The 25400-nt window shown below is 50.9% G+C and overlaps 3 protein-coding genes and 1 long non-coding RNA gene across 5 annotated transcripts in view; 2 read left to right on the top strand and 2 right to left on the bottom strand.

The window, feature by feature from the left end:
* The first annotated feature begins 418 nt into the window (after nt 1-418).
* On the top strand, nt 419-12190 carry LOC309350271 (retinol dehydrogenase 11-like). Of its 2 annotated transcripts, none has more exons than XM_081877139.1 (6): nt 419-694; nt 2464-2703; nt 5196-5285; nt 6483-6698; nt 10223-10332; nt 11786-12190. In XM_081877139.1, exons 1-6 carry the CDS (start codon nt 541-543, stop codon nt 11999-12001), a joined length of 1026 nt encoding a protein of 341 aa, XP_081733265.1. In that variant the 5' UTR covers nt 419-540; the 3' UTR covers nt 12002-12190. The 2 variants fall into 2 exon arrangements, with proteins under 2 accessions (XP_081733265.1, XP_081733266.1); XM_081877140.1 differs by having other exon boundaries at nt 420-694; nt 6483-6671.
* Nucleotides 12191-18479: 6289 nt separating this feature from the next.
* On the bottom strand, nt 18480-20110 carry LOC309350469. The gene is made up of 2 exons (XR_014160409.1): nt 18820-20110; nt 18480-18701 (listed from the first exon to the last, which is right to left on the bottom strand). It is a non-coding gene; the product is annotated as an uncharacterized lncRNA (long non-coding RNA).
* A 115-nt stretch (nt 20111-20225) lies between these two features.
* On the bottom strand, nt 20226-24882 carry LOC309350184 (uncharacterized protein). Its single transcript, XM_081876956.1, has 4 exons — nt 24839-24882; nt 23231-23388; nt 22609-22775; nt 20226-22118 (listed from the first exon to the last, which is right to left on the bottom strand). Exons 2-4 carry the CDS (start codon nt 23379-23381, stop codon nt 20805-20807), a joined length of 1632 nt encoding a protein of 543 aa, XP_081733082.1. The 5' UTR covers nt 23382-23388; nt 24839-24882; the 3' UTR covers nt 20226-20804.
* Nucleotides 24883-25104: 222 nt separating this feature from the next.
* DCTN1 (dynactin subunit 1) overlaps nt 25105-25400 on the top strand; it is a 66901-nt gene continuing 66605 nt past the window's right edge. The window contains exon 1 of the mRNA XM_081876666.1: nt 25105-25201. The gene's annotated coding sequence lies outside the window, so the exon portion shown is untranslated. The remainder of the gene's footprint in view (nt 25202-25400) is intronic.

The raw sequence follows: 25400 nt of genomic DNA, 5'->3' as shown, positions 1-25400 counted from the left end.
AGATAGAGAAACCTATAACTGAACCTCCCAGAGGCGCAAGGAGTACCCGCAATAAAAGACTATATTATTTCAATGAAAATTTCGAAACTAGAGCAATGCCGAAAACACTTCTTGTTGCCGCAATGTGGCCAAGGATATTAATACCGAGCTTTGTGGGGAAAGGGGAATTTTCGCTGACGGGAGAAGCTCTCCGTTCCCTTTTCTGTCCTAAGGTAACACCTATTATTATTATTATTATTATTATTATTATTATTATTATTATTATTATTATTTATACCCCACCTATCTGGCTGGATTTCCCCAGGTAACCCAACACCCGCACCCACTCGCTGCTGGCTCCCTGCCCAGTGGAAAAGCTGGCTGTTTATTAAACCAGAACTCTGCCCCGGAATAGCAGAGCTGGCACACCTTGGCAACTCCCTTTCTTTGCAGGCGACGGAGCGGAGCGTCTGGCCGGAGCGCCCCGGGGAAGAGTAGGGGCAGGGAACGGCTGCCGGGCGGCAGAACTTGCTCTGTCTCTGGGAGACGCGCGGGGCCCCCATGGAGCTGCTCGCCCTCTGTTGGCACCCTCTCTGGGTGCCTTGCACCCTGGTCCTGTCCCTGGTGCTCTGGGCAAGGAGGGCAGCGTGGAAACCTGCGGCTTGTCCCGTGGACCTGCGTGGCAAAACCGCCGTGGTCACTGGAGCCAACAGTGGTGAGTCCGCAAGGGGGGCTTAAGCCTTGACCCAGACCCAGACCCAGACCCCCAACCTGGTAGATCCTACCTGCTTCTCGGGGCTGCGCAAAGGGATTAAGGTGGCATTGAACGCTTCGGAAAACAGAATCCTAGAATTGCAGAACTGGAGGGAACTGCCAAGAATCATTTATTCCAACCTCCTGCAAGACAGGAAACTCAGCTCGAGATTCTAGGGGGTCATTAATCATAAAGTTGGGACCCCCGACTTTCATATAGTCCAAGCGCCCGCCATGTGGAAATCTCGACACACAGTTGTTGCGTGTTTCGGATGTTTCTTAGTGGTTCTGAACTTGTGGGTTATGTCTGCATGGACATGCATTTTCCATGGCACTTAAAGTACGCGCACCCTAATACAGTATTATTATAACGCCGTGCATGTGGGACTTCAGGATTAACTGAAGCAGAAGCTGGAGGGACACCTGTCGGGTATGACCTAGTTGAGGTTCTTGCATTGTGCAGTTGTGTGTGTGCGAAAGAGAGAGGGAATGCTGCAGCCGGACAGATCCAACGATGCGGCGCATGGTTGAACTATGTATCTAACTCGCTCTCGCAGCAGGAGGCAGCCTGCCTGACCCCCAGCCTAGAAGGCTTTAAAATGCCTGGCGGACCCAGGGAGGAGGGGAAAGTGGGAAGTCCAGAGATTCGGAGGAATCTGTGAAGATGGGTGTTCGTATTGTTATAATGTTATACTTGTAATACAAGTAAAACCAAATTAAAATTATTTCAAACAAACAAACAAAATTAAGTTACAGATAGGTAGCCGTGTTGGTCTGCCATAGTCAAAACAAAAAATTCCTTCCAGTAGCACCTTAAAGACCAACTAAGTTAGTTCTAGGTATGAGCTTTCGTGTGTATCTGAAGAAGTGTGCATGCACACGAAAGCTCATGCCTAGAACTAACTTAGTTGGTCTTTAAGGTGCTACTGGAAGGAATTTTTTGTTTAAACAAAATTAAATAAATGAAAAAGTGTAAATAAATAAATAGTTATGTAAAATAAAATAAAATAAAATAAAATATAAAATGAAATGAAATGAAATGAAATGAAATGCCTGGAGGAGGAAGAGAAGGCTATCGAGGGCTGCTGAAGGGAGCAGAGCTTCTGAGTACCGTATTGGTTGCTGGAGACCCCAGGAGGGGAGGGGGCTCTGCTGCTCCAATCCTATTTGCAGCTTTCCCATAATAGCCACCTGGTTGGCCAGGGTGAGAACTGGACGCAGCACTGGATGGCTTCCCTTTGGCCGGATCCAGCAGCCTCTTCTGATTTAGCCCTGCGTGGATTGCTGCGTGCGCCCTCCTTCCTCCCGCCCCCCTGAAATAATGGGTCTGGGGGTGGGGGTGGCAAGAGCTGGCCTGCGGCTGATGCCTTCGGACTTCATAGCACTGCGGAGTTGAAAGGGACTCCGAGGGTCCTCTGTCTAGTCCAGCCCCCGCAGTGCCAGAATCCTGCCCACAGCCGTCCCTGGATGGGCTCAAACCACCGACCTTCTGGCTGACAGCCAGACCCACCGACCCCTGGGGGCTTTCCCAGGGAACCCCCACTCCCCGGGGGGGGGGCAGGTGAGCAGGATCTGGGCAGAAGGGCGGGTCTGGTTGCTCCTGCTGCTGCCAGCTGGGTCAGGGAAGCAGGTCAGGGCCAGGGGGAGAGCCACCACGGCCGCGACCCCCGCCAAAACCCACGAAGCGGGTCCTGGTCCTTGACTCGCCCCCCCCCCCCGGCTCTGCTGCAGGAATTGGCAAGTGCGTGGCTCTGGAGCTGGCGCGCAGGAATGCCCGGACCATCCTGGCCTGCCGCAGCCGAGAGAGAGGGGCGGCAGCCGTGGAGGAGATCCGCAGGGCCACCGGGAACCCCGACGTCCACCTGCGCATCCTGGACACCAGCTCCATGGCCTCGGTGAGGAACTTCGCCCGCCAGTTCCTGGAGGAAGAGGGGCAGCTGCACATCCTGGTCAACAACGCCGGGACCACAGGTAAGTGGCAGGGCTGGGCGGGCGGGCGGGCGGGCGGGGGAAGGAGCCACCGGGCGCTGGATCGGGCCCCTGCTCGCCTGCGGACCCTCTCCAGGGGGCCTCTAGGAAGCCACAGAGCCTCTAGAACTGTGCTGCCTGCACCAAAGTGTTATTGACGCCGATTCTGGAAACCCGGGAGGCACCCACAGCGCAGCAGGGCGCCCCAGCCCCTAAGCAAAGGCACCTCTTGGGATCTCCTATTATATATATATTACATGTTAGTTACCGTACAATTTCAGCACTATACATAACACATATTATTATATTATTATATATACGGATTCCCCACATCTAGCCCTATACCCAACTCACCATTTACCCAAATACCACCCATGTGACTTCCTTCAGCCACATGCCATGATATCCTTCTGGCTACCTTAAAACTTTAACATTGTGTTCATAATTCTTCATCCCATTTAGCAATCCTCTATCTTAAAATCATTGCATCTTAGCTTCATGAACTCAATCAGTACTTATCCAGAAATTTCTATTGAAGTAATTTTGTGCAATATATTCTTCAACCCATTTCTATTCCTTTCTTAATTTTTGTTTTGATTGCATTCTAATTGACGTTGTCATCTTGGCTAGTTCTAAATATTCGCAAAATTTAATTTGCCACTCTGACATTGAGTGAGTCTCCTGTTGGGATCTCCTTGCCGCCTGAGGCTCCTCCTCTTCTTAGGGCTGGTCCGCCAAGGCAAGTGTGCACAAGCAGCCCTCTGGTACAAGCACGGGGGGGGGGGGGAGAGACAGCCGTCCCCTGCGCGCCTCACCTGTCATCCTCCGCGGAGCATCCCTCGGCAGCGGCCGCTCCTGCAAACCGCACAAAACAACAGCGAAGAGCGTCTTGCTGCGCCGGAAAGACAAGAGGGTGGATTCTCTGGAGCACCAAAGCTGGCTTCTGCGGAGATCCACTCTCTGCTCTTTCAGGTGCTGCCCAAAAGACTCATGCGGTGACCCCTGTCAAAGCCACTGCGAATAATAATAATAATAATAATAATAATAATAATAATAATAATAAATTTTATTTATATCCCGCCCTCCCCAGCCGAAGCCGGGCTCAGGGCGGCTAACAACAATAAAAACAGTACAACAGTACAACACAACACTCTAAAATCATTCATTATAAAATTAATTCAAAAGAGGTTCGCTGGGCTCCCGGGACCCGCCTGGCTTGATCCAGCAGCAGCAGCAGGTCTCTCCCGGTGTTGCTGTTTCCTTTCCTTCTCACCTCCTTCTCCGAGGAGCTCCAGGCAGCATCCCTCCTTCTCCAGGGCCGGATTTACGCATAAGCTAAACAAGCTCTAGCTTAGGGCCCCACTCTCTTGGGCCCCCCCCAAAAATGAAAGGGGAAAACACCTGGATGTCCATTTCCAAAATATAAAATAAAAAAACAAATAAAATAAAACCTACAGACAGCAACAGTGTTTTGTTTTGTGTTGTGTGTGGACCTATTAGATCCATAAATTACCATATATCAGGGGTAGGCAACCTAAGGCCCGTGGGCCAGATCCAGCCCAATCGCCTTCTAAATCTGGCTGTGGACAGTCCGGGAATCAGTGTGTTTCTACATGAGTAGAATGTGTCCTTTTATTTAAAACACATCTCTGGGTTACTTGTGGTGCATAGGAATTCGTTCATTTTTTTTCCTTTCCAAAATATAGTCTGGCCCACCACATGGTCTGAGGGACAGTGGATCAGTCCACGGCTGAAAAAGGTTCCGGACCCCTGCCATATAGCATATATTCAACACAAAAAAACAGGGACAATTTGTCGTTGACAAAGGACAGCTGGACATATAATATAATAATAATATTTTTTTATTTATACCCCGCCCTCCCCAGCCAAGGCTGGACTCAGAGCGGCTTACAAACAATAATAAAAACAAGAAGAATGATTACAACTTAAAAACAAAAATAAAATACAACATTAAAATAATGGAACATTAAAATATTAAAATGTAGCCTCATCGCAGGAGGAGAAGGAAAAGAAAAAGAGAGAGAGAGAGAGAGAGAGAGGGAGGGAGGGAATCAAATTAAATCAAATCAAATATAAAGGGCCCCATTACTTTCAGTAGCTTAGGGACTTATCAAACCTAAATCTGACCCTGGTTCTCCCCCTCCTCATGTCACCCCAACAATAACCCTGAGAGGTTGTGTCTGGCCCCAAGATCACCCAGGGAGCTTCATGGTCAAATGGTGGAGATTCGAACTCTGGCCTCCCCGGTCCTAGTCCAACTCTAACCATTGCACCAAACTGCCTCTCTCTCCGCTGGTGCCTTTCCTGGTATCTGCCCCATGGGAGACTTTTGGCAAGGACCTCACTTATGCCCATTTCAGGGAGTGGAAGGAACACCTTGGGCTGGAGGGTGTCAGCCCCAGCCCCGCTTGCCACCTGGGCAGGTGGGCTGTCTGTCTGCCAGTCTTCTCTCCCCACCTTCTCTCTCCCTCCAGGTTTGCCGTTCACGGTCACCCCCGAGGGACTGAGCCTGATGTTTGCCACCAACTACCTGGGCCACTTCCTTCTCACCAACTTGCTTCTAGGTAAGGCCACGCATGCATCTCTTCCCCCTCCCAGCCCCATAGCTTGACCCCCAGGGTTATCTGTGGGGATTCAGGAGGCATCGAGAGCAGTGGTTCCCAAAGTGGGGCAGGGATATCGTCTCCTGGAGGGATGGGGTTCTCCCTAGGGGGGTGCCAAAGGTGTAAAGGAGTATCAGGCTTTGAAAAAACTGGCATTGCTGGATAAAGTGCCTCCGTTTTCTTAAATTAATTAAACAGAGCAGATTTCATTGGATTTCGAATAAGCGTGGAATTAATTGGTTCGTGTTTTGAATTTTATTGCGTTATCAATAAAATAGGGTCATGCCAAGCGCTCTTCCAAGCTATTCATTTATTTAATAAAAACTATTCCCCGCTTGATTCTAAAAAGAAGAAAAGCAGTGGCTTAGGAAAAGAGGACGCAAGAAAATCGAGGAGAAATTACAACAGCAAACAATTAAAACGCTAAAACAGATTTTCAGATGATGTTAATAATAATTATTTTTTGTAGGTGGAGAAGGGGTTGCTGGGGATCAGTTTATGGAATCAAGTGGGGGGGGGGCAAAAAAGTTTGGGTGTCAACCGCCGAGCTATGGGAACTCTTCCCCGCTAAGAAAGTGGGTCTGCTTGGGGAAGCAGCCGCTGGGGGGCAGTGAGAGAAGTGAGTGTTGCGGGACAGGGGCAGGGGCTGAGCCCGGCCCCGATCCCTCCCGATTCACCGGTAGGTAGAGGAGGGTCTTTGCTTCAGCCCATCACACTTTTTAAAAAGTTTTTTTAAAAAATAAATTTATTTGCTTTTTCAGATTAACTTTTGCAGTCCCATATCCAACATACAACATAGATACAATATTCCCAATAATCTCTTGGATTTCCCTCCTTTGTGGGTCCTGTTATTAATCATTTCCTGCTGCATCTTTTATGATAATCCAAATCTTTTACCTCTCCATTGCGTCCAAAATTCACCATTAAACTACTAGTGTTATTCCAATCCTACCAAAGATTTTAACTGTTTACAGTGTTTTTTTAAGTTAAATTATCAATGTCCCCCGTTCCCTATTAAAATTGTGGTCTTCCTGATTTCTGATTCTTCCGGTCATTTTAGCTATTTCGGCATAATCCATCACCTTGATCTGCCATTCTTCTCTACCTACCAGCCTGTCACCCTTTGTGCCCCCTTTTTGTGTCCCCCAAACCCCGCAGTCGCCATGAAGGCCTCGGCCCCTTCGCGCATCGTCAACGTCTCCTCCTTCAGACATCAGGCAGGGGAAGCGAACGTCCAGTTCCTGAGCGGAAAGGAGCAGCCGAAGAACTTCAACAAGGCCTACAACAGCACCAAGCTCATGAACGTCCTCTTCACGGTGGAGCTGGCCCGGAGGCTGCAGGGGACGGGTCAGCGCACTGCCCTTCCCTCTCGCGGTTCGGGGTCGCGGGTGGCGCTGTGGTCTAAACCACAGAGCCTAGGACTTGCCGATCAGAAGGTCGGCGGTTCGAATCCCTGCAACGGGGTGAGCTCCCATTGCTTGGTCCCAGCTCCTGCCAACCTAGCAGTTCGAAAGCACACCAGTGCAAGTAGATAAATAGATACCGCTCTGGTGGGAAGGTAAAGGGCATTTCCATGCGCTCTGGTTTCCATCACTGTGTTCTGTTGTGCCAGAAGCAGTTTAGTCCTGCTGGCCACATGACCCGGAAAGCTGTTTGTGGACAAACGCTGGCTCCCTCAGCCTGAAAGCGAGATGAGGGCTGCACCACATAGTTGCCTTTGACTGGACTTAACCATCCAGGGGTCCTTTACCTTTACCTTTGAGGGGCTGCCCTGTGGGTGGGAATCCTAGAATGATAGAGTCCAGGCATCCCCCACCTTTGGCCCTCCAGATACCTTCTTGACACGCAGAGAAGATAAGCTGCGTTCTGTTCTTCTGCCGTTTGTTATCTGGGCCCATAACCAAAAATGTCGGGATCTCCGCTCGGCCAAGCTGATAAAGCGCATTTTCTTCCCGAGCCTTCAGAGTCGCCTCCCGACGATTAACTGACGACCTCAAGCCTTTGATGAGGCTCCAAGGCACGTCCTCCCAGCAGAGCATTAAAACAGCATGCGGAAGTGATGAGATTTATGGCTACATTTTAAAGAGTTTAACTACGCAGAACAGAAAAGACGTCCTCTCTCTATGAAAGCAGAGAGCAACTGAACAAAGGAACAAAGGAATCAGGGAACCACACTCACGTCACATCCCGTCTCCTACCCGTGAGACTCCAAGAGTCTGGACTGTCTCTGGAATGTAAACAGTGTCCTGTGACTCGGCGCAGCTGCACAGTGAGAAGAACAGAAACTAACAGTTTGGGCCTACAACTCCCATGATCCCTAGCTAACAGGACCAGTGGTCAGGGATGATGGGAATTGTAGTCCAAAACATCTGGAGGGCTGAAGGTGGGGGGTGCCTGATCTAGTGCAATCCCCTGCAATGCATCTCTGAGATGCCCCCCCAACCCTTGTTTGGAAACACCCAAGGAAGGAGAGCCTGCTACCTTCTGAGTAAGAACATCAGAAGAGTCTGGCTGCTGGATCAGGCCCAGTGCCCATCCAGTCCAGCCTCCTGCTCTCACAGTGGCCAAGCAGGTGCCCAGGATGGGAAACCCGCAAGCAGGATTCGAACACAACACTCTCCCCTCTTGCTGTTTCCAGCAACTGGGACGCAGAGCATTGCAGCTTCCAACTGAGGAGGTAGAGCCATTGATAGCTTTAAAAACTTCAAGGCCCCCCATCCCACCCCACAATTACTTCAGAGGTGGGCAACTGGCATCCAGCCTGACCTTGGCAGACCACCCAGACAGGTGGGTGGTCCTGTCCAGGTGTCAATCACATGGCACAACTTTGACCCATTTCCCCACTGGTCAGTGCTGACTTTGAGCTGCGCTTTCTGCTGGGATTGGTTGGCCATGAAGGACTTGGGCCAGTTCCAAGGAGCTCAGAGTGGCAGAACCCCCCCCTTGCCAGTCACAAAACCGTGGCAGACCCCCCCCTCCAGCTCCAGCATCCCACCAACATCAATTTGCATTGTGGGATATGTTTGGGAAAACATTTTTAATTCAATTTTTATTTCTGGTCTGCTCTTGTGAAATATCAGCCCATCACATTTTTTTTACAAAAGCAAAAACTATGGAGTGGAAACTAGCATTAAAAGTTTGGGGCAGTGCTCAGCAAAGCTCCCCTGTGACTCAGAGCCCGTTGCTGCTGCTGGTTGCGCATGGTGCTGCTCTGGGGGGGGGCACCTAGACATGGAAGCCCAGATTGTGTTGCAGACGCACCCCTTTGCCCCTGGACCACGATGCCCTTTCTGGGTGTGAGTGGGATAAGATTCTCCTCCAATGGGCTAGGAAGACAGAGAAAAGTTTTTCCTCCCTCTCCCTTCACACTAGAAACTTGTGGCCGTCCAACGAAGCTGAATGCTGGAAGATCTGGAACAGATGAAAGTCCTTCATGCAGCACAGAGTTGAACTCTGGAACTCCCTGCCACAAGAGGCAGGGATCGCCACCAACCTGGGTGGTTTCAAAAGAGGATTGGACAAATTCTTGGAGGAGGAGGGGGCTCTTGAAAGTTGCTAGCCAGGGGGGCTCTGCTCAGCCTCCACACTTGGAAGCCGAAATGTCTCTGAACCCCAGTTGCTGGAAAACTCTGTGAGGGTGGGGGGGTTGTGGCCTCCCAAGCACAATTCAAAGTGTTGGTGCTGACCTTGAAAGCCCTAAACGGCCTCAGTCCTGTATCCCTGAAGGAGCATCTCCACCCCCATCGTTCAGCCCAGACACTGAGGTCCAGCTCTGAGGGCCTTCTGGCGGTTCCCTCCCTGCGAGAAGTGAGGTTACAGGGAACCAGGCAGAGGGCCTTCTTGGTGGTGGCACCCGCCCTGTGAAACGCCCTTCCAGCAGATGTCAAAGCGATAAACAACTATCTGACTTTTAGAAGACATCTGAAGGCAGCCCTGCCTAGGGAAGCTTTTAATGTCTGATGTTTTATTCTGTATTTAATCTGTTGGGAGCTGCCCAGAGTGGCTGGGGAAACGCAGCCAGATGGGCGGGGTATAAATAATAAATTATATAATGATAATGATAACTGGTATTTATTTATTTGTTTATTTGTTTGTTTATTTATTATAATAATAATAATAATAATACCCCACCCATCTGGCTGGATTTCTCCTCTGGAAATCCACTCTGGGCGGTTTCCAACAAAACACTAAAATACAATAACCTATTAATAACCTATTAAACATTAAACATTAAACATTAAAAGCTTCCCTAAACAGGGCTGCCTTCAGATGTCTTTTAAAGATAAGATAGCTGCTTATTTCCTTGACATCTGGTGGGAGGGCGTTCCACAGGGCAGGCGCCACTACCGAGAAGGCCCTCTGCCTGGTTCCCTGTAACCTCACTTCTCGCAATGAGGGAACCGCCAGAAGGCCCTCGGCGCTGGACCTCAATGTCCGGGCAGAATGATGGGGGTGGAGACGCTCCTTCAGATATACTGGACCGAGGCCGTTTAGGGCTTTCAAGGTCAGCACCAACACTTTGAATGGTGCTCGGAAACGTATGATTACTTTTCTTTGGGGCAACTGAATGGTCACTGAGAGAACGGGAGGCTGGTGTAGATGGCCCCCCTTTGGCCGGACCCAGCAGGCTCTTCTCGTGTTCTAAGGTGGATCACACCAGCACGCTTGGGCCATGTGTCGTGGGAGGGTGGGGCCCCAAAATGTTCACATTTCTGGATTGCTCTAATGATGGACCTTTCTTGCACACGGACCCAGACTGGTTGCCCCCTGCTCAAGATTTCTCACTCTGTAATGATCCAGTCAGAGATCTGCCCTGCTGCCAGCCAGGGGTGGCAGAGCTGGGCACTGCGTGCCCCCTGCCCTGGCACTCGGTGACTGAGGAACCGCTTCCCTTGCAGGAGTGACCGTCAATGCTGTGAGCCCAGGAATCGTCCACACAGAGATCATGCAGAACTTCAGCTGGTGGGTTCGCCTCCTCTTCCATCTCGTGGGCATCCTCTTCCTCAAGGTGAGATGGGATGGAGGCTGGTCCTTGGGGGCAGCCAGTCGCTGCCTCTCAGAGCCTTAGGGTCAAGCCTACCCCACAGGGTCGTTGCGGGGATTGAATGGGGGGGGGGAGAAGAACCGTGCGAACCACCTTCGGCTCCTCAGAGAAAAAGGTGGGATAAAAGAGCAAGAACAAATACAATGAATAAAGCCGAAGAAACCAGAAGTGCAAAAGTCAGCAGGGGCAGAGACTTCGCCAATTCCCAAGCTCAGCCAGTGTCAAGTGAAGGGGGGATTTCAACTCAGGTCTCTCACAGGTTCTAGTCCGACACTAAGCTCTCGGGCCCCCCTCCATCTGCCTTCCGTTGTTGAGTCATTTAGTCATGTCCGCCTCTTTGTGACCCCCTGGACCAGAGCACGCCAGGCCCTCCTGTCTTCCACTGCCTCCCGCAGCTTGGTCAAACTCATGCTGGTAGCTTCAAGAACACTGTCCCACCATCTCGTCCTCTGTCGTCCCTTCTCCTTGCGCCCTCCATCTTTCCCAACATCAGGGTCTTTTCCAGGGAGTCTTCTCTTCTCATGAGGTGGCCAAAGTCTTGGAGCCTCAGTTTCAGGATCTGTCCTTCCAGTGAGCACTCAGGGCTGATTTCCTTCGGACTGGAGAGGTTGGATCTTCTTGCAGTCCATGGGACTCTCAAGAGTCTCCTCCAGCACCAGAATTCAAAAGCATCCATTCTTCGGCGATCAGCCTTCTTGATGGTCCAGCTCTCACTTCTATACATCACTACTGGGAAAACCAGAGCTTTAACTACCCCTCTTCTGCAAGCTGAGTTGCATCCCGTCTTCCAACAGAGGCAGTTTATTCCTATCCATTATCTGTTCTGCCCCTCCCTTCATGTTGTTGCCCCGGGGTGAGATGAGGGAGGGAGGGCAACCTGCCCGCAGGTGGATCCCTGAGTGTGATGGATGCCCCTCTCCTGCCTCTCACCTGCCATTCTTGTTGCAGGACAGCCTTTCTCCACCTGTGGGTCCCCAGGTGTTGTTGGACTACAACTCCCATCACCCCTAGCTAGCAAGGCCAGAGGTGGAGAACGGCTGCTGCAGGACATCTAACCCAGGGCGTCCTCTCCCCCCACCCTTAGCATACAAAGCAGAAGCTGGGGGTGTTTAGCCTGGAGAAGAGAAGGTGCAGAGCCCTCTCCAAATAAGGGCTCCCCAAGGAAGATGGAGAAAACCTGTTTTTTTGCGACTCCAGAGGGCAGGACCCAAACCATGGCTCCAAATGGCAGGAGAGGAGATTCCGACTGAAGGGACTTCCTCAGAAATGGGTGGCCCTTGGAGGCTTTCAAGTGGATTCCTCCGCTGTGATTCCTGCATTGCAGGGGGTCGGGATGGATGACCTTTGGGGGTCCCTTCCAACTTGACGGCTCCGTGTTGTGGAGCTGGCTGACCCTCTTTCTTTGCCTCCTCCCCAGTCGCCAACGCAGGGCTCCTTCAGCACCACGTACTGCGCTGTGTCCAAGGAAGTGGAGGGCATCTCGGGGAAGTACTTTGACAGGGATTGCAGGCTGGCACTGCCCTCGGCCCTCGCCCAAGACCCCGCCATCGGCCGCAAACTCTGGGAGGCTTCGGAGAAGCTGGTGGGCCTGGATGATGGCGGAAGGGAGCCTGCCAGCCACAAGGTGGCCTAGGCCGGCCCGCGAGAAGGAAGCAGGGATTCACGCTGCTCCCTAGGGCGCCAGGGCAGGACTCATGTCTGCCAGCAACGATCCTGGATGCTCGCTCTGGGTTTTCCCTCACCTGGTCAGGTTTCAGAGACTGTTTGTGATCTCTGCAGAACCAGCCACCTCCTGCTGCTCTCCCACTCGATAACCGACATGAGGGGTGTAGCAGGAACCCCCCCACCCCAATCATTATGTTTGTACAAACTTCACACACACTCACACTCACACACTACATACGCCACACTTCTGTTCTAAATTCATAAGAAAATCAACCATGCATCGGATTTGCACTGTTCCACTTTTATTTTACTCCATGAAGGAAGGACTACAAAATGGGGCAGGTTTGATACAGGGCAGCCATAATCCCTTGACCATCCCAGCACATCCACAGGAGCCCTGCCCAGTTATGGCTATGCCAACCCTGATGATCCCAGACAGAAGACCATCAAGATCACAAAGAACTTGCATATGGGAGTGGATTCAGCATGGACTGAAACAAAGGACTCTGATCAGATCTTCCCTCAGGGGGCAGGAAACTGCCAACTCCCCTTTGTCTCCTGGAAGTGACTCATGGGGAGGGGGAGAGAAGGGAACCAGCCAGGTGACAAGACACTCAGGTGACCACTGCAACTCCTCCCTCAACCCCTCCTCTCTGTAATGTATGCATGATGTTTCTGGGGGTGGGCTAGACCTAGAGGAGGGGAATTTCAAAAGTTTTTATAAGGTCTTGCACACCATTTTTCTGTGTCTTTTTTCTCACCTGCAAGTGAGGGGAGCACCCTGTTGCAACAGTTCAATAAAGGCCAAGCCTACAGGCTGCTGATTTGCTCCAATTTACTCTGGTTGGTGTCTTTCCTTTTTGTCCAAGGGAGCCCTCAGATTTTTCCGGTAACAGTTCAAAGACCAGAAATTCCTTTGGGGTTAGTGTGGTCTAAAGAGAGACTTGAAAGGATCCATGCATCGTTTTGCCCTTGGCAACCCCTTTCCTCCCAGTTTCTTTCCCTAGCAACAAGGTTTCTTTAGCGACAGACTTCTTTATTAGACGGGCTCTGAAGGAGAGAATGGGTCCGGCTGTTACTTCAGGGGGCTGAAGAGCAGAGAGGAGGAACGGACGATTCCCTGTAGAGTTTCACTTTCTTTTCCTTCAACTAGTCCTTTTATCAGCTGCGATATTGGTAATTCTTCAATAAACCCTTTAAGCAGAGCTGGAGTGTGTGAGGTTTCTTTCCACGTGGGTGAGCTGAACTGCGAAAGGAGATTCTGGAAGACTTTCTGGGTGACTCGGCTGACTGCAAAAGGAACCCCAAACGATGGTGACACTGGCATTTGGTACCCCATTCAGTTTGGCGGGACGGCCAGTCCATTTTCAGACACCAGTCAGAGTTTAATAAATGGTGTTTATTAGCATTGCAGTGCAGTTCATGACTCCACACCCCCTTTGTCGAAGGGAGAAATGGGGCGCAGAACAGAGGAATATATCAACTTATTTTCTCCAAACAAAGTCCTGAGTGCTGAAGAGGCAGAGACCATCTTGGCTGCCTCTTAGAGCAGATGCAAATCTTCTACTTCTGCCGCCTGCGATGAGCCATCACTGGCAGGATTGGCAGCAGTGGATATTGTCAATGCTTATTGTACTCTTAATATTCTCTAGCCAACTGTGCTGTTCTAAACATGCTGTTATAGGAATTCCAAGGTCATGTCATATATATATATATATATATATATATATATATATATATATATGTTCATAAGTGTACAAGGTAAACACATACATAAGTATATAAACCACGTGTCTGAAGTTGTACAGGAGAGAAATCCTGAAGCCATCTTGACTCTTTCAGTGACCTCAAATATTCCTCTGCAGTAAGGGAGGCAAATTGCTCACAAATCCTGTCTTAAGGGTGTATTTTTGTATGAATAGGGTGAGCCTGTGACCTGGAGTCATAACTAGGTATCTACCATCACAAAAGAACAGCTAGGCTGCCCAGGTAGAGCAATCAGTGACCATTATCAGGTATCCTGGCAGACAGGTTTTCTGGTGTAGTAGACTGCCTCCTTCTGTAATGTTGTTTTTGGGGGTGGTCTTGAGCTACAGGGGAGGCAATTTCAAAAGTCTATATAAGGGCTTGCGTTGGTTAAGGTTACCAGATTTTTTTTCAATGAATCCAGGGACACTTTTCAACTTCAATTGATTTTGTATGGGGACTGATTTGTAAATCCAGGGACAGTCCCCGGGAAACGGGGACGTCTGGTAACCTTATTCTGGGTCCCTCCTGCCTCCTGCGTGTGGGGAGTGAGGACCCTGTTGCAACCGATCAATAAAGATCAGGCTTACTAGCTGCTTTGCTTCTCAATATTCTCTGGTTGGCCTCTGTTATTTTCTCCTACCAATAGGGAACCCACTTAAGGACTCTATACGGGCTCTTGGGTACCCCGTAAGGGAAAAGCAGCAGTTTTTTCTTATAACAGTGCATTTTATATTTGACTTCCTTTAGTAAAGTTTTCTTTTGAAATCTTTAAGATAACTTTGCTGCAATAACCTGCATTCGGTCATTGACCTCCTTTGTAATGTTTTATTTTCAAATATTTGAGATAAGATTTAGTTTGCTGCCAATTATATATTGCTTTGATTGCATACTTTATAGCTGACTTTCTTCTGTTTTTTCTGGACTGTTTTATTTGATATTGTGTTCTCTCTGCTTTGTGGGTTTTTTCCTTAAATCATAGAATCATAGAATCCTAGAATCCTAGAGTTGGAAGAGACCACAAGGGCCATCGAGTCCAACCCCCTGCCAAGCAGGAAACACCATCAGAGCACTCCTGACATATGGTTGTCAAGCCTCTGCTTAAAGACCTCCAAAGAAGGAGACTCCACCACACTCCTTGGCAGCAAATTCCACTGCCGAACAGCTCTCACTGTCTTAAAGATATAAAGCAATATAGAAATGAAATAATAATAATAATAATAATAATAATAATAATAATAATAATACCTGTGCTTTCATCATCCGTTTGCGGATCTCTGTGGCAACTTCACAGTGGCTGCCCCTGAAGTTTCCCCTTAAAACAGATTCTTTAGATATGTCATGCTGAGGCTTCGACTCTTATGAGCCTCGGGACAATTCTCTGATTCTATAAGCATATTACAGTGGTACCTCGAGTTAAGTACTTAATTTGTTCCGGAGGTTCGTTCTTAACCTGAAACTGTTCTTAACCTGAAGCACCACTTTAGCTAATGGGGCCTCCTGCTGCCGCAGCACCGCCAGACCACGATTTCTGTTCTTATCCTGAAGCAAAGTTCTTAACCTGAAGCACTATTTCTGGGTTAGCGGAGTCTGTAACCTGAAGCGTCTGTAACTTGGAGTGTATGTAACCTGAGGTACCACTGTACAAACAAATGATAATGCACTTAATCTCACCTTTAACAGAGACTGAGCATTTCTTAGGAGGGATTACCGGTACATACCGTACTGTAAATCTGTAACAAAGGAGCCGCCATTTTTCACGCCAGCCTTTCCTGACAAATAAATAGTCATTGTGTAAATAGACGCATTCTGCACCTCGCCCTGAAATTCTTTGTTCTCCCTTTACATACGGAATTACCATGATTCAATAGCTTCTCTAAAATGTTCTTTTTCCTTTAACATAACTTAGTAAAGTAATAGTTGGCTGTTTCTATAATTTTCTCATAAATTTAATTAGGCTTCCGGTTACTTTTCCATAACTTCATGTACAGAATCCCAGCCGTTGCAAAGGATGCATTGTGCCTGAGATGGACCTTATGGTCTTATGTATGTTTATTGTGCTTTTAATTCTTTTGGGAGCCATCCAGAGTGGCTGGGGAAACCCAGCCAGGTGGGAGGGGTGTTAATAATAAATAATAATAATAATTATTATTCAGTAGGCACAGAAGGGAGTCAAAAGGGATTTCGGACTTGAAGTTGCCCTGGGCCAGCACCACTTTGCTTTATGTTTCCACCATAAATGAAGAAAAAAAGTCCCTTTTACCAGCATTTCAGGGCCCCCACTTGCCATTCCTCCTCCCAAACACCCCCCACAGGGGACTTCCAAGGCATTTGGGGCCATTGATGTATCCCCTGTATTTACAATTTTTCATATAGATGCTCACTTCCAACTGAAAAGGTTGTTCCTCTGCATTTTAACCTGTATTTTAAATTGGGTCCCCCCCCCCATTACGTTTTTACTGTAATTTTACTGGTGTTGGCCGCCCTGAGCCCGGCTCAGGCTGGGGAGGGCAGGATTTAAATAAATTTATTATTATTATTAACAGGAATGCTCAGTTATCATATGAGCTGTTTGTTTTTGTTATATATTACATTTATCTCTCACTTTTCCCACCAAGGAGCTCAAAGCGGCTCACATGGTTCCCCCCACCCCATTTGACCTCGCACAACAACCCTGTATAGGGATCAGATGGGATTACCATGAGGAATTATAAAATATACATCAAGCCATCGTGTCCACGATGAACGCATTGTGATGACTGGGTTTGATATATTGATGATAATTTCTGATTAAATCCCATAAGAGTCTACATTCATGCCCTTTTGCCTCTACTGCCCATTCCCCTCTTCTTCACAAGTCACGTACACACTTTGACTGACAGGCAGGCGTCCTGGGTCATCTAAAGACTATGGGCAGTTTCTTTGATGTAGCTTTTCTAAGAGGTAATCTTAGGATGTTAATTTTAGGGCCAGGAAACAGGTTTCACATTATGTTGATAATGGTCACTGTCCTCCTGGCCATCCTCCTTATCATGTTTATTGTTTATCACCTTTGGGGTTGCTGTATTCGCTCCTTTATAGTTTTTCATTCATTTACTCCAGAGTATGTATGCCTAACTAGTGTTTATAGTTTAACTTTGTCCCCACTTGAGGTCTGTTTGAATGCTCCAAGGAAATCTGATTGGTTCTTATGAGCACTGTGTAAAGGATTCTTTTGCGCATAAAATGGCCTGATGAGGGGTGTGGTGCAAGCACTTTCTCCGAGAGCCTTGCAGGTCAAAGCCTCGTGTCTTATTTTAATCAGGGTCCATTCCTTCCTTTGGCCTCAGAACGCAACACCCTGTGAGGTTGGGTGGATTGTCGAATGGTTTCTTTAAATGTAAAGGTTCATCATTGTTCCACCCGATGTGTATGTCTTTAAGGGGCCAGAGCAAAATAACGAGACCCAGCTTCAGCGGCGTAGCGTGGGTTGTCAGCACCCGGGGCAAGGCAAGTAATTTGCGCCCCCTAACCTGGGGCAAGGCAAGTAATTTGCGCCCCTAACCCCTAACCTGCCGCCGCTGCCAGCTTCTTCTTGCTGCTGCCTGGGGTATTTATGGTAAGGTAGCCACGGCGGCAGCGGTGGGTCTGTGTCAGGTGATCTGAGGCGAGTTGCCACTGGCGCTGCCGCCCAAACGACGCCGCTTGCCCGGAGGAGGAGGAGGGCAGAGAGGCGAGGAAAATGCAACATGGCCCAGCAGCTGCAGCAGCAGCGGCTGTGGCGGGGCTGTGAGGAGGGGCTGCCTGGCGCACCCTCCGTGGCCTTGACGCGCGGGGACCGCGGCGAGCGCTGAGAGCCGCTGCCTGCCAGACGCCTTCAGCCCGGACGCGCGCACAGCTCGTCGGTTCCGCAAGACATGGGGCTCTGCTACAGCCTGTGCCCGAGGCTCTTCGGCGACTCCGGAGGCGGCGAGCGCGCCCCCCGCCCCAGATGTTGTGCCCGGTGCGGCCGGCCCCCCCTGCACCCCCACGCTACACCACTGCCCAGCTTTACAGCTGTGAAACATAGCAGGTGCTGCTGAGTTGTATTGATGAAGCTGTGTCAGCATTTGGGTGTAGTATATAAGGAGCAGCACCTAGCTCTCCCATTCCCCTGGGGGATGGGTTAGTGGTTGGGTCTGGTTTGTTGATGTATTTAGTGTAAATGGAGTTTTTGTTTTTCTTATTAAAACCTTGTTTAAGTTATTTTTGAGTCCCTTTTTAATGCATGGTCTCCCCAGCAAGCTCTCTGCAGCGCTACCATACTGCAAAAAGCCAGCATTGATGACTGGCAACCCAATGCGCTTCAAGGCCGAGCCGGTATTCAAATCCTGGTCGCCTGGTGCTCTAACCACTACACAACGCTGCTATAATTCTGTTATTAGCATGGTATAGGGATTAATGGCAAACACACTGGCATGTTTGTGGTCCTGTTCCTCAAGGAGCATTCACACATCCTTTGACAGCAACTGCCTCTTCCAAAACAGAATCATTCCCTCCTGGGGGTTTTGGCACCACACGCCATCCCCGGCCCTGAACTCTGGATTGGCAGCTGCCTGCTGTTATCAGATTCCTGGCTCCAAAGTCCAGCAAAGAACGGCCAAGGCAGCTCCAGTATAAAGCGGGGGTAACCTGGGCTTGGATTTGCACGCCCTAAAATGCAGCTGAAATATAGATGCAACGGAAGCAAAACTAAACGGTTTATTGAGATACAATGCAAAATACGGACGCAGCAGAGAGTGCAAGTTGTAGGTCATGGGGGCCCATCAAAGAAGCACCGTGGGATAAACCACGCAGTAAGAATTCAAGAGGAACCAGTACAAAAACCAGTACAAAAACAGAAGAACCAGTATAAAAACAGCAGCGATATTTAAAGGAGGATTGACAAAACAACTGTATTAAATCTCATAGAATCCTAGAGTTGGAAGAGACCCCAAGGGCCATCGAGTCCAACCCCCTGCCAAGCAGGAAACACCATCAGAGCACTCCTGACATATGGTGGTCAAGCCTCTGCTTAAAGACCTCCTTCAGTTTAAAAGCACTTCAAGTCTCGCCCCCCATTCTAACGGCACAGTGTTAAGTTGCAGCTGTTACCCCGGTATAGTGGGACAAAGGATTATTTTTTAACATTTATTGCATTTTATATCCGGTCTTCTCTCCGCAGAGCTCGAGGCGGCCTGCACCCTTCTTCCCTCCCCATATTATCCTTACCACAACCCTGTGAGGTAGGTCAGGCTGAGGGTTGGTGACTGGCCCAAGGTCACCCAGCAAGCTTCATGGCAGAGTAGTGAATGGAACTCGGGTCTCTGGGGTCCCACTTTGACGCTCTAACCACTACACCGCACTGCTTCTCCGTCCCTGAAAGTGCAGGTGGAAAGGAAGGAGCTGGGGAGCCCAAGGTGGCTGAGCCCCCCCCCCCCCAGAAATGAACATGAAGGGAAAAGGGAAAGGGTGAAGGCACACAGGGCAGGATCTTATTGCACAGCGACCATTCTGTATTAACTTGGGACCGACCCCAGAAGTGGAACTTCCGTGGGCTCCCTGTCTGTGCTCAGAATTACTCAGAGAAGGTAAAACGCTTTGCAGCAGGATTCTTCCTTTTGTTATGGTGCATCAGAATCTTTCTCATGGGAGTCTTTTAAGCAGAGCTTGGGTGTCCGCCTGTCGGGGATCCCTGAGCTGAGATTCCTGCATTTCAGGGGGTTGGACTAGATGCCCCTCAGGGGCCCCTTCCGTATATAATTTCTATTAAATTTTCTGTTTAACAATTTAAAATACTCATTTGACACCCCCAAGATATAAATGACTTCTTCTCTTTCCATGGTTCATTTTACATATCCTAAATCCCTGCATATTTTACAAAAACTACGCCATTCAGTATTCCACTACTGCATCCGTCAAACTTGTTTACCCTGTTGAATTTATCTTAATGCTGCCAGCGTCATTACTTCCCATATATTCAATAAATGTTTCCCAATCTTCGTTTATTCTTCTTGTTCTCTTATTATGGTAAGTCTGCAATTTGTGCATATTCTGTCAACTTCAGCTGCCATTCTTCTTCAGCTGGGACTTCGCTCGTTTTCCATTTTGGGACTAACAAAACACGGGCTGCAGTAGTGGCATACATAAATAACCTTTTTTGAGCCCTGGGAATGTCAGTCTGAAATATTCTCAACAGGAAGGACTCTGGTTTTTTTGGGGAAAGTACAATTAAACATTTTTTTCAATTCATTACAGATCATTTCCCAATACTCTTTTACCCTTTAACAAGTCCACCACGTATGAAAGAACGTTTCCTCTTTGCATTTCCAGCACTTATACATCTTGGCAAGCCTAAGGTAAAGGCAAAGTGCCCTTTGACCGTTAGGTCCAGTCGTGGCTGACTCTGGGGTTGCGGCGCTCATCTCGCTTTATTGGCTGAGGGAGCCGGCGTAGAGCTTCCAGGTCATGTGGCCAGCAGGACTAAGCCGCTTCTGGTGAACCAGAGCAGCGCACGGAAACGCCGTATACCTTCCCGCCAGAGCAGTACCTATTTATCTACTTGTACTTTGACGTGCTTTCAAACTGCTAGGTTGGCAGGATCAGGGACCGAGAAACGGGAGCTCATTCCGTCACAGGGATTTGAACCGCCGACCTTCTGATCGGCAAGTCCTAGGCTCCGTGGTTTAACCCATAGCGCCACCCATGTCCCTTGGGGGTAAAGCCTACTTGGGGGTAAATTCCAACCCTAGAATTCCATGAGTCTTCTGGGATTTTTGTCTGCCCTGCTCTCCACAGCCTCTTGCCAAGTGCAATGTTGTTTCCTGCAAGCACTGAGGCCTCACTCTGGCCCTCACTTCATCTCAGCTGACCCCTTGCAAGGGACCTTGTCCCCCACCCCCCCGGCTCTGCTGGTGTTTGCTGGGCACAAAGATGGCGCTTGTATTCTGCAAACTTAACACTCACTTTGCGCTCTGAGCCTCAGCGCAAGGGGGCACCCCATTGCAGGCTGAATGGGGCAGAGACTTTCACCTCCACAGGACGAGCAGGTCCAGGCGTTCACGCCGGACCCTCCTGAGCAGCTGGTCATGGTCTCCCCGGGTAACATCCGGGCAGCCTTGCAAGTCCAGGAGTCCGAGCTGATTCTCCGAAGACAGCAGCAGGTGGGCGGTTTGGGCAGACACCTGGCTGTGGGCCAGGGAGACCTTGCGCAGGTTTGCCAGGGGGGTGCCAGGGGTCTCCAGTGCCTTCTGAAACAGCCCGTCCAAGGGGAAAGGCACGTGGATCAGCTCCAGGGTTTCCAGGCACGGGGAATTCCTAAGCAGAGACAGGAGGGTGGCGCTCAGCACTGCGGAGTGCGGAGAAGGCAGAGGAGCGTCGGACGCGGCCAAGATGAGCCGAAAGGCACAGAGTCGAGGGAATTTGTCAAGGGGAACGAGGCTGACATCCAAGCCTCCATCTCCATTTGCAAGTGGTTCCCAGTGCCAGCCGGGCAGCTGCGGGGCACAGAAGGAGGCACTGAGCTCCTGGAGGTTTGGGCAGCGGCTCAGCAGGGTGGGGAAGGAGAGAGGGTCTTCGAGGGAGAAGCCCCCCAGCGAGAGGGTCTGGAGCTGGCTGCCCTGGGCGGCGGCCAGGGGCAGCAGCTCCCCCAGGTGCCTGCTCCCCTGGCAGCTCAGCGTCAGGTGGGCAAGGCCGTGCCAGGACAGCAGGGTGCTTTGGCCCTTGCCAGGGCCGTCTTCGAGGATCACTGTGGCCCTCGCCACGTGGGGGCACGCAGCACAGATGGCAGGCAAGGAGTCCTCGCTCACCTCCAGCATCTCCCGGAGGGGCAGCGTGAGCTTGGCACCCCCCTCGCCTGTGAAGGAGAGTGCCCTGTGCCGCCGCGCCAGCTCCTCCAGGGAGGGAAACTCCGGGGGGATCTGGGCCCCGCCAAACTCCTGGTGGTGGACCAAGCACACGGCGTCCGGGACGAGGCTGCTGGCCAGGGACTTCAGGCTGGGCAGTGCCAGCAGCAGGAACACCAGGGCCCAGAGGAGGTCCTGGCTGGAGGCGCTGGGTTCAAGGTCCGACGCTGCCAGCACCTGCAAGGCCGGGCAGCAGAAGGTGCCTGCGATGGGGTCATAGGCCAGGTAGAGGAGGGAGGCCCCAGAAAGTCGGGCGCAGGCAGAGATGTCCAGTTCGCGCAGCCGCTGGCAGGAGGAGCCCACAGCCGAGAGGACGGATGTGTTGCACTGCGTCCCTGAGAGGTTCAGCTTCGTGAGGCCGGGCAGGATTTCCGCCAGGTCAACCAGAGAGTCGGCAGGGATCCGGCTGCAGCCGCGGAGATCCAGGGAGGACAGGTTCTGCCTCGGGAAAAGGAGCGAGAATGAGAGTAGGACGGAGGGCAAAGGGACCCCAGGAATTATAGGGACAGAACTACCGAAACGATATAGAAACTTATTCCTGCATGCTACCACAGAAGCAAGAACGTTACTCGCCCCAAAATGGAAAGAAGCAGAAGTCCCAGCAAAGGAAGAACGGATACAAAAACCTATGGGATACACAGAAATGGCAAAACTTACCAGAAGAATAATATATCAAGAAACTTTATTTTACAAAAGAATGGAAATGCATTTACTGATAAATTGTAAACAGATGAGATTAGCAGGGTTATTGTAAAAACCTGCAGTTTGATAAGAGTATATATGTAAAGTAGATGAATAAATGAGCAAATTAAGTTAATTTAGATATGCAGAAAATATTAAAAATAAAGTTAAGGAACTGCAGAAGAAGGGGGAAGGAAGTCGGAGGGATCTCCGTCCCGGCACAGTGCCCCCCTGCGCCCCCCCTTACCTTGCAGCGCACAGTGATGATGTCCGCGATGGCCTTGGTGACCAGCTTTGGGCAGGTGCTGAGGCTCAGCTGCGTCAGGTGCGGCACCAGGAGCAGGTGCAGCATTGGCCGGGTCAGGCGCCCGCTCTGCCCCATCAGCTGGAGCAGCTCCTGGACGACAGAGCCAGCTGGGAAGGGGGGAGGAGAGACCCAGGATGTTAATCTGTGCTCACAACAACAACAACAATACAGTGGACGCTCGGGTTGCGGACGTGATCCATGCGGGATGCACGTTCGCAACTCACAGCGTTCGCAACCTGCAGCAGCACATCTGCGCACGCATGGGTTGCGATTCGGGGCTTCTGCACATGCACAAAGTGCAATTTATCACTTCTGTGCACGCACAACTGCTGAAACCCGGAAGTAACCCGTTCCAGCAACCTGAAGCATCTGTAACCTGACCTGAGGTATGACTGTAATTTATTACTTATAGCCCGCCCACCTGCCTGGGTTTCCCCAGCCACTCTGGGCGGCTTCCAACCCTAAGACTGCCGGCCGGCTGCCAAGATGGGAGGCAAGACTTCAACCGGTGCTGCTGCCCGCTGGGGGTTCCTGGGCGCTGCCCCCTTCTGCCCCCACTCACCCAGCTCACTGAAGGGCCCCATGATGTAGCGGAAGTGGTATTCGTCCAGGTATTTGTCGGCGTAATCCTTGAGCCAGAGGCAGCTCATGTTCCCAGCCACATTCTCCAGGCAGAGCCTCTGCAGCGCCTGCACCTCTTTCCGCCTGGGCATGGAGCTCCTGGAAGAAAAGAAGGAGGAGGAGAGGCGTTGGCAAGGGAGGGGCGGGCAGGCGGGCAGTTCCTCCCCTCCCTTTGCTCCCAGTCAGGGTGGAGCTGCTCCCTTGGCAGGGTGTCAGGCCCCACGGGCGGGGTGTGAGGTCACGCCGGGATGTCATGCCGGTGTGATGTCACTCGCGCCCTCCTGCCCTTTGGCTCTTCTCATTCACAGGGGCACTTTCTTTTTTCCTTTTTCCAAATCCTTTATTATTTTATTCACATAATATACATTCTTTACAACAGACAACTCCAAAATAAAATCATATGTACCAAACCAGAAGTCTCATGTTTTCCTTTACACTGATCTCCTCTCTGATACCTTTACTTGATGTTTCTTGCTGCTTTCTGCTTTCCTTATAGAATCTTTTAAAAATTTAAATCTCTTAAATCCTATACGCATCCTAAAGATCCTCTACGCATCTTTAACAATTTCAATTAATCCCTTCACCTCCCTCCCCCACAGCCCAGTACTTCCCTCCACCCGTGTACCTGCCATTATTTTTGTTATTGTTGCATCATTCACTTTATTTGTTATTCCATCCTTAATACATTTACTATCCTATCTCCTTGCACCTTTTAAACTTTTGCACAGGGGCACTTTCGTTTCTCTCCAGCTCTGGGCCGCCTTCCAACAGCTGCGCGCGCATGTTTGTGTGAGTGCATGGGGGATTTCATGAAGGAGTTCCTCCTTTATGAATCATTGGCCAAACCCGGAACGAGGTGGCAGTCCGAATCTCTGGTTTGGCCTGGGAAGGAGGGTGCAGAGCGCTGAGGATGGGCAAAGCTGCCATGCAGACCCCCCACCGCCCAGGATCATCATCATCATTTTATTTAGAGTGGTACCTCGGGTTAAGTCCTTAATTCGTTCCGGAGGTCCGTTCTTAACCTGAAACTGTTCTTAACCTGAAGCACCACTTTAGCTAATGGGGCCTCCCGCTGCTGTGTGATTTCTGTTCTCATCCTGAAGCAAAGTTCTTAACCCGAGGTACTATTTCTGGGTTAGCGGAGTCTGTAACCTGAAGCGTCTGTAACCTGAGGCGTCGGTAACCCGAGGTACCACTGTCTTTATACGTCACCCAGCCCAGCCACTCTGGGTGGCTTCCAACACATATCAAATGAAGCAGTCCACTGGAATCCGATAGTAAACAGTAAAATTAAACACCCGCAAATCCTAAAGAGTTTACACTGATCAATCACAATGACGGGGGGGGGGGGAGAAGCGGAAGCTTTGGGGCAGAAGGGGGATCCTGGTGGGCTTGTCCCGGGCGGGGCGGGGAAGGGAAGGGGGCGCCGATCGGGACCGGGAATAAGAGAGAAGAGCTGTCCACGTTTCCCTTTTCTCACGAGGAATCCTATTTGGAATAATACTAATAAGAAGGGAATACTGTAATAAGGGATCAAGGGAATTCTTACCCTGGCGCTGGATCCCTCCTGCCGCCGATCCGCCCGTCTCCCGGAGCCGCCCTCCTTCCCAAAGGGAGCCCCAAGGATCGAGTCCCTCTTCCTCCTCCTCCTCCTCCTCCCGCCCACGCGGCCCAGGAGCAGCCAGGCCCCGCCCCTCGCCGGGCGGAAGGCGCCGCGGCCCCGCCCCCTCGGGCTTCGCCGCCCCCGAGGCGCCTGCGCGGTCCCAGGGGGCCTTCTGGGCGGGGGCTGCCCCGCGCGGCGCCTGCCGTGGGAAGTTGTGGGAGTTGGCGGCGGCGGCGAGAGAGAGGGCAGCCCGGGCGGGGGCCTCGCTGGCAGGGCGGAGGCCGGCGCGGCGGAGAGAGGAGGGAGCCGGTGAGTGGGGGGGGGGGGAGAAGGGGGCCTGAGGAGAGACGGGCCCAAACCGGGGGGGGGAAGGGAGAGGGAGAGAGAGAGAGAGAGACCCCGGCCGAACTCGCAGGGCTGGGGGGGGGGCGCCGGGGGGAGGCAACAAACAAGGAGTCGGGGGGGGAGTGGAGGGGGGACCGGGGCTCAATCTCTCCCCCCCCCCAAT

The sequence above is a fragment of the Podarcis erhardii genome (assembly GCF_964252035.2).
Source record: "Podarcis erhardii genome assembly, chromosome: 9".
NCBI classification, from domain to species: domain Eukaryota; kingdom Metazoa; phylum Chordata; class Lepidosauria; order Squamata; family Lacertidae; genus Podarcis; species Podarcis erhardii.
The sequence above is the reverse complement of the archived record's forward strand: the minus strand, read 5'-3'. Positions and strand labels throughout refer to the sequence as shown.

Excerpts from the sequence above, each read along its gene's own strand:
- LOC309350271 (XM_081877139.1), top strand. The coding sequence starts at position 541 with ATGGAGCTGCTCGCCCTCTGTTGGCACCCTCTCTGGGTGCCTTGCACC. Across the intron at positions 695-2,463 it reads GGTCACTGGAGCCAACAGTG|GAATTGGCAAGTGCGTGGCT; the intron begins GTGAGTCCGCAA and ends GCTCTGCTGCAG. Across the intron at positions 6,699-10,222 it reads CACTGCCCTTCCCTCTCGCG|GAGTGACCGTCAATGCTGTG; the intron begins GTTCGGGGTCGC and ends CTTCCCTTGCAG.
- LOC309350184 (XM_081876956.1), bottom strand. The coding sequence starts at position 23,381 with ATGCCCAGGCGGAAAGAGGTGCAGGCGCTGCAGAGGCTCTGCCTGGAG. Across the intron at positions 22,776-23,230 it reads GGGGCCCTTCAGTGAGCTGG|CTGGCTCTGTCGTCCAGGAG; the intron begins GTGAGTGGGGGC and ends CCCCCTTCCCAG. Across the intron at positions 22,119-22,608 it reads TCATCACTGTGCGCTGCAAG|AACCTGTCCTCCCTGGATCT; the intron begins GTAAGGGGGGGC and ends TTCCCGAGGCAG.